Source organism: Artemia franciscana, chromosome 8 (assembly GCF_032884065.1).
Source record: "Artemia franciscana chromosome 8, ASM3288406v1, whole genome shotgun sequence".
NCBI lineage: Eukaryota > Metazoa > Arthropoda > Branchiopoda > Anostraca > Artemiidae > Artemia > Artemia franciscana.
Window position 1 is genome coordinate 1,252,825 of NC_088870.1, and position 15,512 is coordinate 1,268,336.

The 15,512-nt window shown below is 34.1% G+C and overlaps 1 protein-coding gene across 1 annotated transcript in view; it reads right to left on the reverse strand.

Annotated features, from left to right (window-relative positions):
- LOC136029867 (rho GTPase-activating protein 21-B-like) overlaps positions 1-14,742 on the reverse strand; it is a gene marked incomplete in the record, with an annotated part of 199,960 nt that extends 185,218 nt beyond the window's left edge. The window contains 2 exon segments of the mRNA XM_065708329.1: positions 13,106-13,308; positions 14,593-14,742. Of these exon segments, the coding sequence (XP_065564401.1) occupies positions 13,106-13,258 (153 nt within the window).
- Between the last annotated feature and the right edge of the window lie 770 nt (positions 14,743-15,512).

A 15,512-nucleotide genomic window follows, 5' to 3' on the forward strand; every position in this document is an offset into this window, starting at 1 on the left:
GGTGGGGGAGGAGGCCTAGTTGCTCTCCAATTTTTCGGCTACTTAAAAAGACAGCTAGAACTTTTAATTTTTTTCGAACGTTTTTATTAGTAAAAAATATACGTAGCTTACAAATTAACTTACGTAATAGACTTCTATATTCGCATATTTTTATTATGTATATGAGGGGGTTTGCCCCCTCGTTAATACTTCGCTCTTCACACTAAAACTTTAATTTTGTCCTAATTGTTTAAGAATGACCCCTGAATCACAAAGGCCGTAGAATAAATAGTTGAAATTACTAAAAATACTTTAACGTAAAGAGCGAGGTATTTAGGAGGAGATGATCCCCCATATACGTAATAATCTCTGTTCATTTTAAGTTTTAGTTCTGGTCCTTAATTTCATTTGGAAAAAACTTTTTCATATTTATTTTTTCATTGTTTTGTTAACAATAATGCTAGAAAATCCTGCGCCCCCTTCATGGAATTTCTCTTCTCCCATGACAAATTCCTCCAAGAGAAGATCTTCCCACGTAGCCCTTTCCCCCTCAACCCCCCAACAAAAAATCCCCCTGAAAATGTATGTACACTTCCCAATTACCATTACTGTATGTAAACAATAGTCAAAGTTTGCAACTTGTAGCCCCTCCCCCGGGGACTGTGGGGGAGTAAGTCAGCCCAAAGACATAGTTATAGTGTTTTTCGACTATGCTGAACAAAATAGCTATCTCAAAAATTTCATCCGTTGAATTTGGGAAAAAATGAGCGTGGGAAGTGGCCTTGGTGCCCTCCAATTTTTTGGTCACTGAAAAAGGGCACTAGAACTTCTAATTTCTGTCAGAACGAGCCCTCTTGCGGCATTCTAGGACCACTTGGTCGATACGATCACCCCCGGAAAAAAAAACCAAAAAAAAACAAACGAACAAATAAACACGCACCCGTGATCGGTCTTCTGGCAAAAAATACGAATCTCCACATTTTTGTAGATGGGAGCTTGAAACTTCTAAAGTAGGGTTCTTTGATACGCTGAATGCAATGGTGTGATTTTCGTTAAGATTATATTACTTTTAGGGGGCGTTTCCTCCTATTTTCCAAAATAAGGCAAATTTTCTCAGGCTCGTAACTTTTGATGGGTAGGACTAAATTTGATGAAACTTATATATTTAAAATGAGCATAAAAATTCGATTCTTTTGGCGTAACTATTAGTATAAAAATTTCGTTTTTTAGAGTTTCGTTTACTATTGAGGCGGGTCGCTCATTACTACAGTTCGTTACCACGAACTGTTTGATATGTCCCCCCTCGTCAACACCTCACTCTGTACACTAAAGCTTAAAACCCTTAAGAATGACCCCTGAATCACAAACGCCGTAGAATAAATAGTTGAAATTACTAAAAATACTTTAGAGTAAAGGCCGAGGTATTAGGAGGAGATGAACCCTATATGCGTAATAATTTTTGTTCGTTATAAGTTTTAATGCTGCTCATTACTTTCAGTTGAAAAAATTCTTTCATGTTTATTTTTTCATTGTTTTTAATAATGATAGAATATCCTGCGCCCCTTTCATGGAAATTTCTTCCCCCATGACAAATTTCTATCCCCCCCACGTAACCATTCCCAATAATCATTACTATATGTAAACACTGGGCAAAGTTTGTAACTTGCAGCCCCTCCCACGGGGACTGTGGGGGAGTAAGTCGTCCCCAAAGACAAAGTTATTAGGTTTTTGACCATGCTGAATAAAGTGCCCATCTGAGAATTTTGATCCGGTGATTTTGGTAAAAAATGAGCGTGGGAGGGGGCCTAGGTGCACTCCAATTTTATTGGTCACTTAAAAAGGGCACTAGAACTTATATTTTCCGTTAGAATTAGTCCTCTTGCGACATTCTAGGATCACTGGGTCGATAAGATCACCCCTGGGAAAAAAAACAAACAAATAAATAAACACGCATCCGTGATCTGTCTTCTGGCAAAAAATACAAAATTCCACATTTTTGTAAATAGGAGCTTGAAACTTCTACAATAAGGTTCTCTGATACGCTGAATCTGTAGCGTGATTTTCGTTAAGATTTCCGTCCATGACTTTTAGGGGGTGTGTCCCCCTATTTTCTAAAATGAGGCAAATTTTCTCAGGCTCGTAACTTTTGATGGGTAAGACAAAACTTGATGAAACTTATATATTAAAAATCAGCATTAAAATGCAATTCTTTTGATGTAACTATTGGTATCAAAATTCTGTTTTTTAGAGTTTCGGTTACTATTGAGCCGGGTTGCTCCTTAATACAGTTCGTTACCACGAACTGTTTGAAAATGTGAAATTTTGTATTTTTGCCACAAGACAGATCACGGATGCGTGTTAATTTGTTTTTTTTCCCCGGGGTAAAAGTTCTAGTGCCCTTTTCAAGTGACCAAAAAAATTGGAAGGCACCTAGGCCCCCTCCCACGCTCATTTTTTCCCAAAAGTCACTGGATCAAAATTCTGAGATAGCCATTTTATTCAGCATATTCGAAAAACCTAATAACTATGTCTTTGGGGACGACTTACTCCCCCACAGTCTTCATGGGAGGGGCAGCAAGTTACAAACTTTGACCAGTTTTTACATATAGTAATGGTTATTGGGAAGTGTACAGACGTTTTCAGGGGGATTTTATTGGTTAGGGGAGGGGTTAAGGGGAGGGGGTTATGTTGGGGAAACTTTCCATGAGGGAACTTGTCATAGGGGAAGAGAATTTGCAGGAAGGGGGCGCAGGATTGTCTTGCATTAAAAAAATGAAAAAATAAATATGAAAGTTTTTTTAACTTTAAGTAAGGAGCAGCATTAAAACTTAAAACGAACAGAAATTATTATACATGTGAGGGGCTCATCTCATCCTATTACCTCGCTCTTTACGCTAGTATTTTTAGTGATTTCAACTATTTATTCTACGGCCTTTGTGATTCAGGGGTCGTTCTTAAGGAATTGGGACAAAATTCAAGCTTTAGTGTACAGAGCGAGGTATTGACGAGGGGGCGAGCCTCCTCATATACGTAAATTAAATTAAGTTATAGTTGCCTTTTTAAGTAACCGAAAAATTGGAGGGTAACTAGACCTCCTCCCCCTCTTCTTTTTTCTCAAATTTAAAAAGTAGAGTTGAGAGAAACAGTCAAACTTTAGCGTAAAGAGCGGCGTGTTGAGGAGGGAACAACTCCTTTCATATACGGAGTAATTTCTGTTCGTTTTAAGTTTTAATTTCGCTCCTTACTTTCAGCTAAAAAATATTGTTTTTTTTGTTGTTTTTAATATGACCAAAAGAGCTGGAGTTAAAAAAAAAATTAAATAACCATGTTTAAAAACTTTCGTTTATAATATTATATAAAAAAGGCACAGCATAGCAAAAAAATCTTCCCCCTCCCCCTACCCTTTACACAAAAGATTAGCTTCGGAAATCGACATTAACGTTGTTCTTTATTTTTTAATATATTTTTAAAAACTAATTTATGCCTGTTTCTAATGTTAAATTTGAGAATTATATATACACATATATGTATATATATATATATATATATATATATATATATATATATATATATATATATATATATATATATATATATAGTTCGATACAGAGACCCTGTGAAAAATACGAATTCTTTTTTAAGTCCTGACCTATTTAGAACGTTTTTGTGGCCATTCATCGCTGTTCCTTGTTTTCCAACCGTAGATTTCATTGTCCATTGTTGTTCCTCTTTACCTCAGAAAGTTATTTCCACGTCTTTTGGTTTGGCAGTTTAGATTCATACATCTTCTCATTTAATTTCTTAATGCCTTAGAGATAACAAAGACGTCTTTTCCAGTTTCCAACCACAAATCACTATTCAAAATTTCGTTTGCAATTCAATGTGATTCTGTCTTCTTCCATGCCTTTTTCTTTAGCTGTTGCGATCCTCACTTTCACTAATTTTCTAATCACATTTATCGGTGCTTAATTTTCATCAACCAACCCCTTGAACATTAAATGACCTTAAATTAGAATTAGCGTCTGTGTAAAATTACGATTTTTTTTGTTATTGGACCTTTAACTTTTGCCTTGGCTTGACTTTTGTCATTATGAAAAACATAACGCCGAATCTTTGTTTTTTTAACAAAGGCTGATGCAGTATCAGGTTCATGGCTAACGACCTTATAAACGTTAATGTCGTTATATAAAGCTATTTTATTGCTTGGAGCTTTTATAAAATTATTGAACTTCAACTTTTACCCCGGCTTGTCTTTTGTCATTATGAAACACATATCGCCGAAATTTTTTCTAACCAAGATAGGCATTGATGACCTTATCTATTTCAAAATCCCAAACCCAATTATTATCAGTTTCAACGCTGGCACGTTTTGACTCCACTGTTACTTATCTTCCAACCCCATTTTTCTTTTTACTTCATTTTGGATTTCCCAATTATTATCCAATTATTATTATCCAAACCCAATTATTATCAGTTTCAACGCTGGCACATTTTGACTCCACTGTTACTTATCTTCCAACCCCATTTTTCTTTTTACTTCATTTTGAATTTCCCAATTATTATCCAATTATTATTATTATTATTATCCAATTATTATTATTATCCAATTATTATTATCCAAACCCAATTAATATCAGTTTCAACGCTGGCACGCTTTGACTCCACTGTTACTTATCTTCCAACCCCATTTTTCTTTTTACTTCATTTTGGATTTCCCAATTATTATCCAATTATTATTATTATTATTATCCAATTATTATTATTATTATTATCCAATTATTATTATTATCCAATTATTATTATCCAAACCCAATTATTATCAGTTTCAACGCTGGCACGTTTTGACTCCACTGTTACTTATCTTCCAACCCCATTTTTCTTTTTACTTCATTTTGGATTTCCCAATTATTATCCAATTATTATTATTATTATTATCCAATTATTATTATCCAATTATTATTATTATTATTATCCAATTATTATTATCCAATTATCCAATTATTTTTACCCAAACCCAATTATTATCAGTTTCAACGCTGGCACGTTTTGACTCCACTGTTACTTATCTTCCAACCCCATTTTTCTTTTTACTTCATTTTGGATTTCCCTTACTTTAGAGAATTTGCCTTATTGTCTAGTTTTACATGATGTGTCCACGTTGTAGATTTGTTAATTGTTCATGTGGTGGGAAAAAAATTATGTTTCATCCAACGAATTATCATTTATAACACTTGTTAATTTTAACACCTGTCTCATTTGATAGTCCTGGTTGTTGATATTCTCCCGTTGTCAATTTAATTTGTTCGGGGCGTTCTCTTGGTCTTATCAGGTTTCATAGTTCAGGTTGTCCCAAGAGCCATCATTTGAATTCTCATAGCTAACATTTTCAATTTTGACACGTTTAGATTCTCGCTATCGCTTATCTTCTGACCCCATTTTTCTTTTCAACTTCATTTTGAATTTTCATTACTACAGAAAATATGCCAATGCAATTTGCTTTAGCTGCCCTTATTGGTCTATTCTTTTTCTTCTGACGAATTATCATTTATAACATATTATAAATTTCCATTTTTTGGATCTACCTCTAGATAAGTTTTTCATACTAATATGTCTTTTCGTACTTAAGTCTTTTATAAGACATTTGATTTTTGAAGCAAATCCGCTTTTTAACACCGTCTTCTAAGCTTCAAACTTTTGATTTTCTTTTTAAAGGTCTTTGAATTGCTGTAATCCCTTGTTAAAATATATACCAATATTTTTGCAATTACCATTTTTTGTTTTTTACGCAATTTAAAGTCTTTTCATACTTAAGTATTTTCAAAGATATTTGATTATTGAATCAAGTATGATTTCTAACAATGATTTCTACTAAGCTTCAAATTTTGTTTTTTTAGGGTTTTTGAATTGTTGTAAAAACTTTGTCAATATATATACAAATATTTTTGCAATTACCAGTTTTTGCTCTTTAAGAAATTTAATGTAAACTTTTCCATGTATGAAAATCTGTATTTTCTCCAAAAAGTGTGACACTGTCATTGCAATACTTCTGACCTATCCAGATCGTGTTTTAGACGAGAATATCCCAGGATACAAATTTTCCCGAAAAAATATGAAGCCGTTTTCGATAAAGAATAAATACATAAATAAATAAATAAATACATACACACTTATTACTCACTTAGAAAATAATATACATATACTATCTTTATAAGTGAGCAATAATTGTGTATGTATGTTCTCGACAATGGTTCCATAATTGTTCGGGAAAATTTGTATCTTGGGATATTCTCGCACAAAATAACAATCTGGATAGGTCAGAAGTCCGAGAAAATTTGTTAAGAGCCTTAATTTTGGTTTTTGCAGATGACGTCATTCAGTAAAAATTACAATGACGTAATGTATGTATCAGTGCTGGATGTTCGTTTATAATGTGAGTTGTTCGTGTTTATTTTCTTTTCTTCGTGTGTTTAGTTGTCGTGTTTTTTTGTGTGTTAAACAATTTTTTTTCGTTGAGAAAGGCTCCAGGACGTGGAGCCAAAATAATCAGAATATGGTTTAATTGAAGTATTGTTTTGTTTTTATTTTTGTTCGCCACTTTGTTGAAATTTAAACCCGTTTTTTCTTGTTTAATTTCTCCCATGGTGAAACAAAAACAAACACCTTCATTCTCGGAACAAATTCAATGTTCGTAATTTAACATATATAAATCTGAAACTTCCGGTACAGGCTTCTTGGACCTGCTGGATTTGATGCTCATACAGACAAATCATCATATTTTTACTTTTTTTTAAAGGGTGTTTTACCTGTCTCTAATATCATTCAAATTTTGTTGCACTGACATCTTTCCATGGGCAACTCATTTTTGGAATCTAATTAAAACATATTGAACACATATTTGGAATCTAATTAAAATGGAATCCATACAAATATTTTTCAACGAAAAATTAATAGTATTTTTTCTAGGGGACAATCCACACATCCTCCCCTCCTTATTTACCGTAATGCATACAACTTAACAAAATCTGAATTCGCAAAATTATTTAAATAATACAAAATATCATACAAAAAAGAAACGAAAACCGAAAAAAAATAACTGCTTTCAGGTAACCTCTAAATGGTTTACTTTAAGAGGTTCGTTTTTTTAGCATACATTTATTATTTTGAGAATTGAGTACTGTTACACATATCCTCCCCTCCTTATTTACCGTAATATATACTACTCAACAAAACCTGAATTCCCAAAATTATGTAAATAATACAAAATACCATACAAAAAAGAAACGAAAACCGAAAAATTACTGCTTTCAAGTAACCTTTAAATAGTTTACTTTAAGAGATTCTTTTTTTTATATATATGTTTTTTAGAATTGAGTACTGTTTAGCGCAGGTCTTCGCTAAAATATCAGTTTATTTTTGTTTTTTCATTGGCCGGAAATTACTCTCGTTACATTTCGTCTTTGCCTTGATGTTTTCTTTTCGTTCTTCGTTTTTTTTTGTAAGTGATGCACAGCGTGTGTGGGCCCAGAGGGTATTTATAAAACAAAATAAGAAAAAGAAAAAAGGTCAACTTTAAAAACTCACGTCAGATAAGTGTGTAGTGGAGTCAAAGCACTTTTATAATTGAACTTACTTTTATCACCTTTCTATAAGAACAAATATAAAAGAGCTGAATATCACTGTTGTTTTGAGCAACCGACTCGGAGAATCGCCAGCAATTGCAAAACACTACTCCCACATCAAGCATAAAAAAGTACTTCCAAAGAAATAAGTAATAAAAAATCCGATTCAACTAATGTAACAGATACTCAGCTACATAAAAAAAGAAAAAAATAGTGAAAAATAATGTTTTCCTTCAAGCAAGACATATAGGCAGAGTGGAGGCGGCTGCACTCCCACCAGAATTTTAAAGTTTTAAAGAATAGTTTTTATGATTCTTATTTTTGCATTTATCTCGCCCAGTGATGTGTTCTCCCCCTCTCTCACAGGAAATCCCCATGCACATGGCTTGGCTGAGCTTGTTGTTACGCTCAGCTTAGCTATCCAAGTACCGTCTGTATTAAGTGTGTTTGTAATAGGATTGAAATAGCTCGACAATCCATGATTAAAAAATATTCCGCGTGAAGAAACGGATTTATGGATAGATTAAATCGAAAAAATTCCACGAATAGTTAAAGGCGAACTTAAAATAGAAAACTTCCGATTGGCTACTAAAAGAGCACTGGACCAGATAATCCGCGATCGAAAGAGCCCTCGTCGGCTTTTGACAATCATCTTTTCCAGGGGAAAAGGACATAAAAAACAAATCAATAATGAAGGGAGACGCATCGCTCTTTACCAAGTCAGCGTTATGGCATCAACTATGAATTGCATGGTCAATCCAATTGTATATAAAACAGAACCCTAGTGTATATCAGAGGTGGTCACATATTACCCATTTCCGTAAAACAGAACCCTATTTTATACAATTGTGCTAAATAGATGTTTTGTGGTTTATCCTTATTCAAAACAACATATTTGTCATCAAGTTCCATTCAACCTAGTATCGGTTCTTTTACACTTTACCGTAAAACCTTTCACACTAGCATGACTTAAAGACCTAATCTTATATTATGTCAAGGGGGTACTGACTTCTCACCACCTGGTGTGAATCTCGGAACGCCACGTGTGCCGCAGAGTACCACCACGCTTGGAACACTTCCTAAAACGCTTGGCAGAATTTCATCACGCCTGGCACGTACCACCTGGTACGTGAGGCGAAAGAAAGAGAGAGAGGAGAAAGAAAGAGATAGAGAGAGAGAGAGAGAGAGAGAGAGAGAGAGAGAGAGAGAGAGAGAGAGAGAGAGAGAGAGAGAGAGAGAGAGAGAGAGTTGTGACAAAAAGTCAATCTTTAGCGTAAAGAATGGGGCATTGAGGAGGGGACAGTCCTTTTCATATACAGAAACATTTCTGTTCGTTTTAGGCTAAGTTTTAATCTCGCTCCTTACTTTCAGTTAAAAAAAATGTTTTTTTTAATTTCTGAACGCTTTTAAATTAATGCAGGTTTTGCATTTGACTCACCGTACATGAATAATTACAACGAAATTCACATATTAATTTTACTTGTTTTTAACTAATAATAACCTTACAATAACCTAAGTTTGATTTTTTTTTTCCAGTTATTTAAGAATGACTCCTGAATCACAAAGGCTGTTTAATTCGAATAATAGCCTCTTTCAAAAATTAAAAAAGAAACTTTAGCGTAAGAGCGAGCTACTGAGGAGAGGTAACCCATCTCATATACTTAATGTTTTCTGTTCGTTTTAAGTTTTAATGTGCTTCTTACTTTCAAGTGCTTCTTACTTTCAGTTGAAAAAACTTGTTTTATATTTAATTGCTGATCGTTTTTTAAATAATGCTGGGAAATCCAGCTCCCTCTCCATGGAAAATTCCCCTCCCCCACGAGAAATTTCTCCATGGAAAGATTCTCCCACGTAGCTTAGATTAGCGATATTTGCGGAACTAATTTTATAAGGCATAACAACAAAAAGGCCAAACAGGTCGAAACAATTTTTATGAAAATGAGTCACAAGTTGAGCAATTCTCAAATGGCTGAAATGAATGAAAGAAAAGATCGTTAAATGATATACGTAATGATTTATGTTCGTTTTAAGTTTTAATGTTATTCCTTACTTTCAGTTGGTAAAAACTTGTTTTTTTTTATTTAATAACAACCACAAGCCGAACACATACAATATCTTTGTTTATTATCACATAAAAATCGTAGTTGTGAAGCTGCTTAAGGTAAAATTAAATGTTAAGATTGGCCGGAAAATAACATAAACAAATTATGGCTTATATCGGCCATTATTCTACAAAATTTGAACTTCAGCGTATAGAACGAGGTATTGACGAGGAGGCAACCTTTGTCATATACGTAAGATGAGGGGGCTCACCCCCTCATCAGTACCTCGCTCTATACGCTAAAGTTCGAATCTTTACACTAAAATTGTTATTGCTTTAAAAAGTAGAGTTGTGATAAAGAGTCAAACTTTAGCGTAAAGAGGGGGGCGTTGAGGAGGGGACAGCCCCTTTCATACACAGAATAATTTCTGTCTGTTTTAAGTTTTAATGTTGCTCCTTAGTCTACTTTCAGTTAAAAAAAAAAAAAAACTTATTTTTTATTTAATTCCTGAACGTTTAGAATTAATGCAGCTTTCGAATTTGGCTCACCGTACGTGAATAATTAAAACGGAATTTACATATTAATTTTACTTTTTTTAAACTAATAATAACCTTATAATAACCTAAGTTTGATTTTTGTTCCAGTTATTTAAGAATGACTCCTAAATCACAAAGGCTGTTTAATTCGAATAATAGTCTCTTTTAAAAGTTAAAAAAGAAATGTTACCGCAAGAGCAAGCTATTGAGGAGAGGCAACCCATCTTCTATATGTAATATTTTCTGTTTGTTTTAAGTTTTATATTGCTTCCTATATTATGTTGTAAAAACTTGTTTTTTATTTAATTGCTGACCGTTTTTCAAAAAATGTCGGGAAATCCAGCTCCCCCTCCATAGAAAATTCTCTTCCCCCACGAAAAATTTTTCCATGGAAAGATTCTCTCGCGTAACTTAAATTAGCGATATTTGCGAAACTAATTTTGTTAGGCAGAGTAACAAAACAGTCAAAGAGGTCAAAACTATTTTTATGGAAAGGAGTCACAAGTTGAGCAATTCTCAAATGACTGAAATGAATGAAAGAAAAGATCGTTAAAAGATATACATAATAATTTATGTTCGTTTTAAGTTTTAATGTTATTCCTTACTTTCAGTTTGAAAAAAAAACCTGTTTTTTTTTTTATTTAAGAACTACCACAAGCAGAACATGTACAACATCTTTGGTTTACTATCACACAAAAATCATAGTTATGAAGCTGCTTAAGGTAAAATTAAATGCTAAGATTGGCCGGAAAATAACACAAACATATTATTGCTTATATCGGCTATTATTTTACAAAATTCCGACTTTAGCGTAAAGAGCGAGGTACGTAAGATGAGGGGTTCACCCCTCGTCAGTACCTCGCTCTTTACGCTAAAGTTCGAATTTTGTTCCAATTCTTTAAGAATGACCCCAGAATCACAAAGGCCGTTTAATTAGAATAAATAACTCTTTTGAAATTACTAAAATGACTTTAGCGTAAACAGCAAGGTATTGACGAGGGACGAGCCCCCTCATATACGCAATAATTTTTGTTCGTTTTAAGTTTTAATGTTACTCCTTACTTTCAGTTGAAAACTTTTTTTTTCAATTTAATTTCTAATCATTTTTTAAATAATGCTGGGATATCCAGCGCCCCTTCATAGAAATCATCTTCCCCCACGAAAAACTTCTCCATGGAAAGATAGTACCACGTAACCTCCTCCCCCACCAGAAAATATCCTCCCTGTAAACGTAGTAAACAATGGGCAAAGTTCGTAACTTGTAGCCCTTCTCCCGGTGACTGGGGGGATTAAGTCGTCCTCAAAGACATAGTTATTAGATATTTCAACTATGCTGAACAAAATGGCTTCTCAAAATTTTGATCCAGTGACTTCGGGGAAATTGAGCGTGGAAGGGGGCGTAGCGGCCCTCCAATTTTCTTGGTCACCTAAAAATGGTACTAGAAATTTTAATTCCCGTTAGAATGAGCCCTCTTGCGAAATCCTAGGACCACTGGGTCGATACGAACACCCCTAGGAGAAAATTGATGAAACCTATATATTTAAGATCAGCATAAAATCCGATTCTTTTGATGGATCTACTGGTATCAAAATTCCGTTTTTTTAGAGTTTTGCTTAGTATTAAGGCGGGTCGCTTTCTTACTTAGTTCGTTACCGTGAACTGTTTGATTTTGCAATACATAAGATTTTGTGTTACGGTATAGAAAGGTTCAACATAGCAGGAACAAAATAGAATTTCTGGCAAAGCAGTCAGTAAATTTTGAAAACAAATTGATCAACTATAGCCTGAACAGAGCTTGAATCTCTATCTTCACTCCACGTTTCAAATTGTTGAATAGTTTACTTAAGATAATTGTGATAATAATAGACGATGATTATGATATTTGACGTATTATTACATCAGCATCGTTTGAAAGGACCTTTTTAATTATGAAATGTTGCACTTGATACACCATAATTTTACCAGATTATTATTTATTATTTAAGAATTAACGACGCTTCTTGACTACTATGGTCCCTGCGTCGGCCCTGCAGTGCATTCCTGCAGCGTGATTCGATCTCTGGGTCCCGTATTACCAAGCTAAGGTCAAATCCACTGCGCCACCACAGGAAAACATGTAAGGAAGATATTGATTCTCTGGCACCGACAGGGATCGAACCTCGGGACCCACGATTGGCAGGACCGATTACATCTATTACACCGGTACCAGAGTTAATTAATTTTACCAGAATTTAAAATAGTAATATTTTTCGAAACTTTTTGGTCTCTACCACATTTCAACGTTTCATTGACGTTTCAGCGCAAAGAGCGAGCGTTGAGGAGAGAACAGCCCCTTTCATATATGGAATAATTTCTGTTTTTTTTAAGCTTTAATGTCGCTCCTTACTGTCAGCTATTTATCTATTATTTTTTTTAATTTAATATTTCGAAAGAATCACTATCGAATAACCAGGAGCAACAATTCATTGAAAGGCAGGGGAGACAAAGAGTCTAGTTGATGAAAACCGAAAAAAGATGTTCTTAAAATATAGTAGGGAGTGGGTCAATTGCTCCCTGAAGATCACTATTATAAATACATGAACAAAAGCGAGAGCGTAATTAAATAGTAATTTGAAACCGATGTCGCTTATTTCGAAAGAAAACTTCACTTCTCCCGAAAGCTGCTACATGGAATAATAATATAAAACTGAACACAATATATATAATACCGAATAACATAATACTAAAGCTTATATGCTGCATTATTAATTCTTCTCTTAAATTCAGCCAAATTTTGCGGATTCTGTCTTAATCCCTTACTACGGTATATTTGTTCTTAAGTTCCTTAAAAATTGACAATGGATTCGACTGACCAAACATTATATAAATATTAAATAAAATACCAAAATCATCAAATATTGAAATACCAAACCATTAAAATTAACTTACCGAGTCCTCATCTGGCGGGTAAACAATAAAATGTCGTAACGTAAATCCAAATTCATTCCCTCCTTGTTTTAGCGATCGTTTAACAAGAACAACGCGAGGACTTATCCCAGGTGAAAATGATGATTGTGATGATTTACCAGTGGGTGTTGCCATGATCCGATTTACCTTCTTGAGTTTAACACTAGTCAGGTACTAATTGTCAACTGTAATTGAAAAACAAGGCAGTATAATAACATGACCTAGGATGTCAAAGCACTTGCAATCCAGCAAAATTGGGAAATCATCCACGGTTTGTTTATAGCCATACTATATCTCCTGTTTACCCTAAGCTTTAACCCATTTTTGTGCTTTTCGACAAGCTCTCCCCACCGAAAAAAACTCTTATGCAGGTACCTGGGATTGACCTTGACCTTGTTTCTTGATATAAAAGCCCAAATCAGATGTATGCCTTAAGTGGATGTGGGTGTTCAATGCCGAAAACTCACTTCCGAATTTGGATATTTTATTATACAATTTTTATCCTCGGAAGAACAGAGCAGTGCTTCATTTGGCAGTTTTTTTAATTCTTCATTATGTACTCGTATAACCTGTATTGAACAAAAAAAGCGTGTTACTGCAATTCTAGCAAAACGTTATTTTTGAAACAGGAGCTGTAACGAGGACATTAGCTCGGATACAGGAGGGGGGTAGGTTCAAATATATATATATATATATATATATATATATATATATATATATATATATATATATATATATATATATATATATATATATATATATATATATATATATATATAGGTAAAAAAAGTAAAGGATACGGCAATAGACTCTACAGTCCGTACCGGCGGTGCTGATCTCCGTTTCTTGGCCCTTCAGCCAGGAAGTGCAATGGTGGGTTGGGGGCCAACCATCCTGTGCTTTCGCACACCCTTCCTGTCTACCTTCCCCAGATTTCTCCAGGTACCCATTTAGAGCTGGGTCGACTCTGGCTAAGCTTACAGAGTCACACCACTGACCCCCGTCCCAAACTGAACAATTGGATACACTGGGATTCGAACCCGTGTCCTCTCAGACAAAGGATCCTGAATCCAGCGCACCAATCCACTCAGCCAGGACGATATATATATATATATATATATATATATATATATATATATATATATATATATATATATATATATATTAAAATAACAGACGGGTACACTAAACATAGGTATCTCAAAAGTATATTTTTCCATTAAAACAAAAACACCAAAGTTTTCGTGTCATCAAAAAAAAAAATCTACAATCAGTTTCGATTTGCCAGTTTATAATGAAACTCTAACAATAAAAAAAAGACGGCCAGTTACTCAATGCTCAAAAATGAAGCCCCTCAATTACAAAATCCTAGAGGCAAACATTTTTAATTACTAACTTTCGGCTTATATGACTAAAAGTGAAATAAAATAAATATTTAAATATCACAACAAAATTCAGAAAAAAATTACCATATTCTATATTCCTATCAATTAATTTTCGCACCTGCATTGTGAACCCCAAACGAAAAAGATTGCACTGAGAAATGTATAGGAACAACTTTTCGATAGGTAATTTTTATCTTATCAATATGCACAACTGATGCCAAAATTTTAGTGAAACAATAGAACCAGGACAGGAGATTTACTAGCATTCGTCAAATTACAAAATTGGCAAACTTTTAAGATTACAAATCTAAATATTTGATTAAAAAAAAAATATCGATAACTCGTATATATAGCTTGACATTCAAAAAAAAATATTACAGAATACAGGTTAAACGTAAAGTCTAACTTTATAAGCCCAGAAGAGGGATTTCCAACCTTTTTCTTGTCCGACAACATGTTTACGTTCGTATAGATTTAGACTCCCCCCCCCCCTCAAGCCAACATATTTTCCTAGAATACCTACAAATTTCCAAAAAACTTTCATTACTGATGCATTTATACCAGGTTCACATACACTGATAAACGAAGAACGTACTCGACATTTTCTTTGTTTTCGATACAAATTTTGTGCCGAACAAGAGCTAAGAGCTCATATGGCACTTGTGACGAGGTCGGAAAAGTCAAGAGCTCATATGGTATGAGCTCTAGGAAAATTCTAATAATCAAAAGATTGCTTTAAAAGGAAAATCAGAGACTTAATGCCGGTCGGAATTTAAAATAAGAGCTCTGGTTCACGAGGTCCTTCTAAATATCAAAATTCATTAAGATCCGATCACCCACTCTAAGTTAAAAATACCTCAATTTTTCTAATTTTTCCTCTCCCTTCAGCCCCCCCCCCCGATGGTCGAATCGGGGAAGACGACTTTATCAAGTCAATTTGTGCAGCTCCCTGACACTCGTATCAATTCTCATCGTCCTAGCACGTCCAGAAGCACCAAACTCGC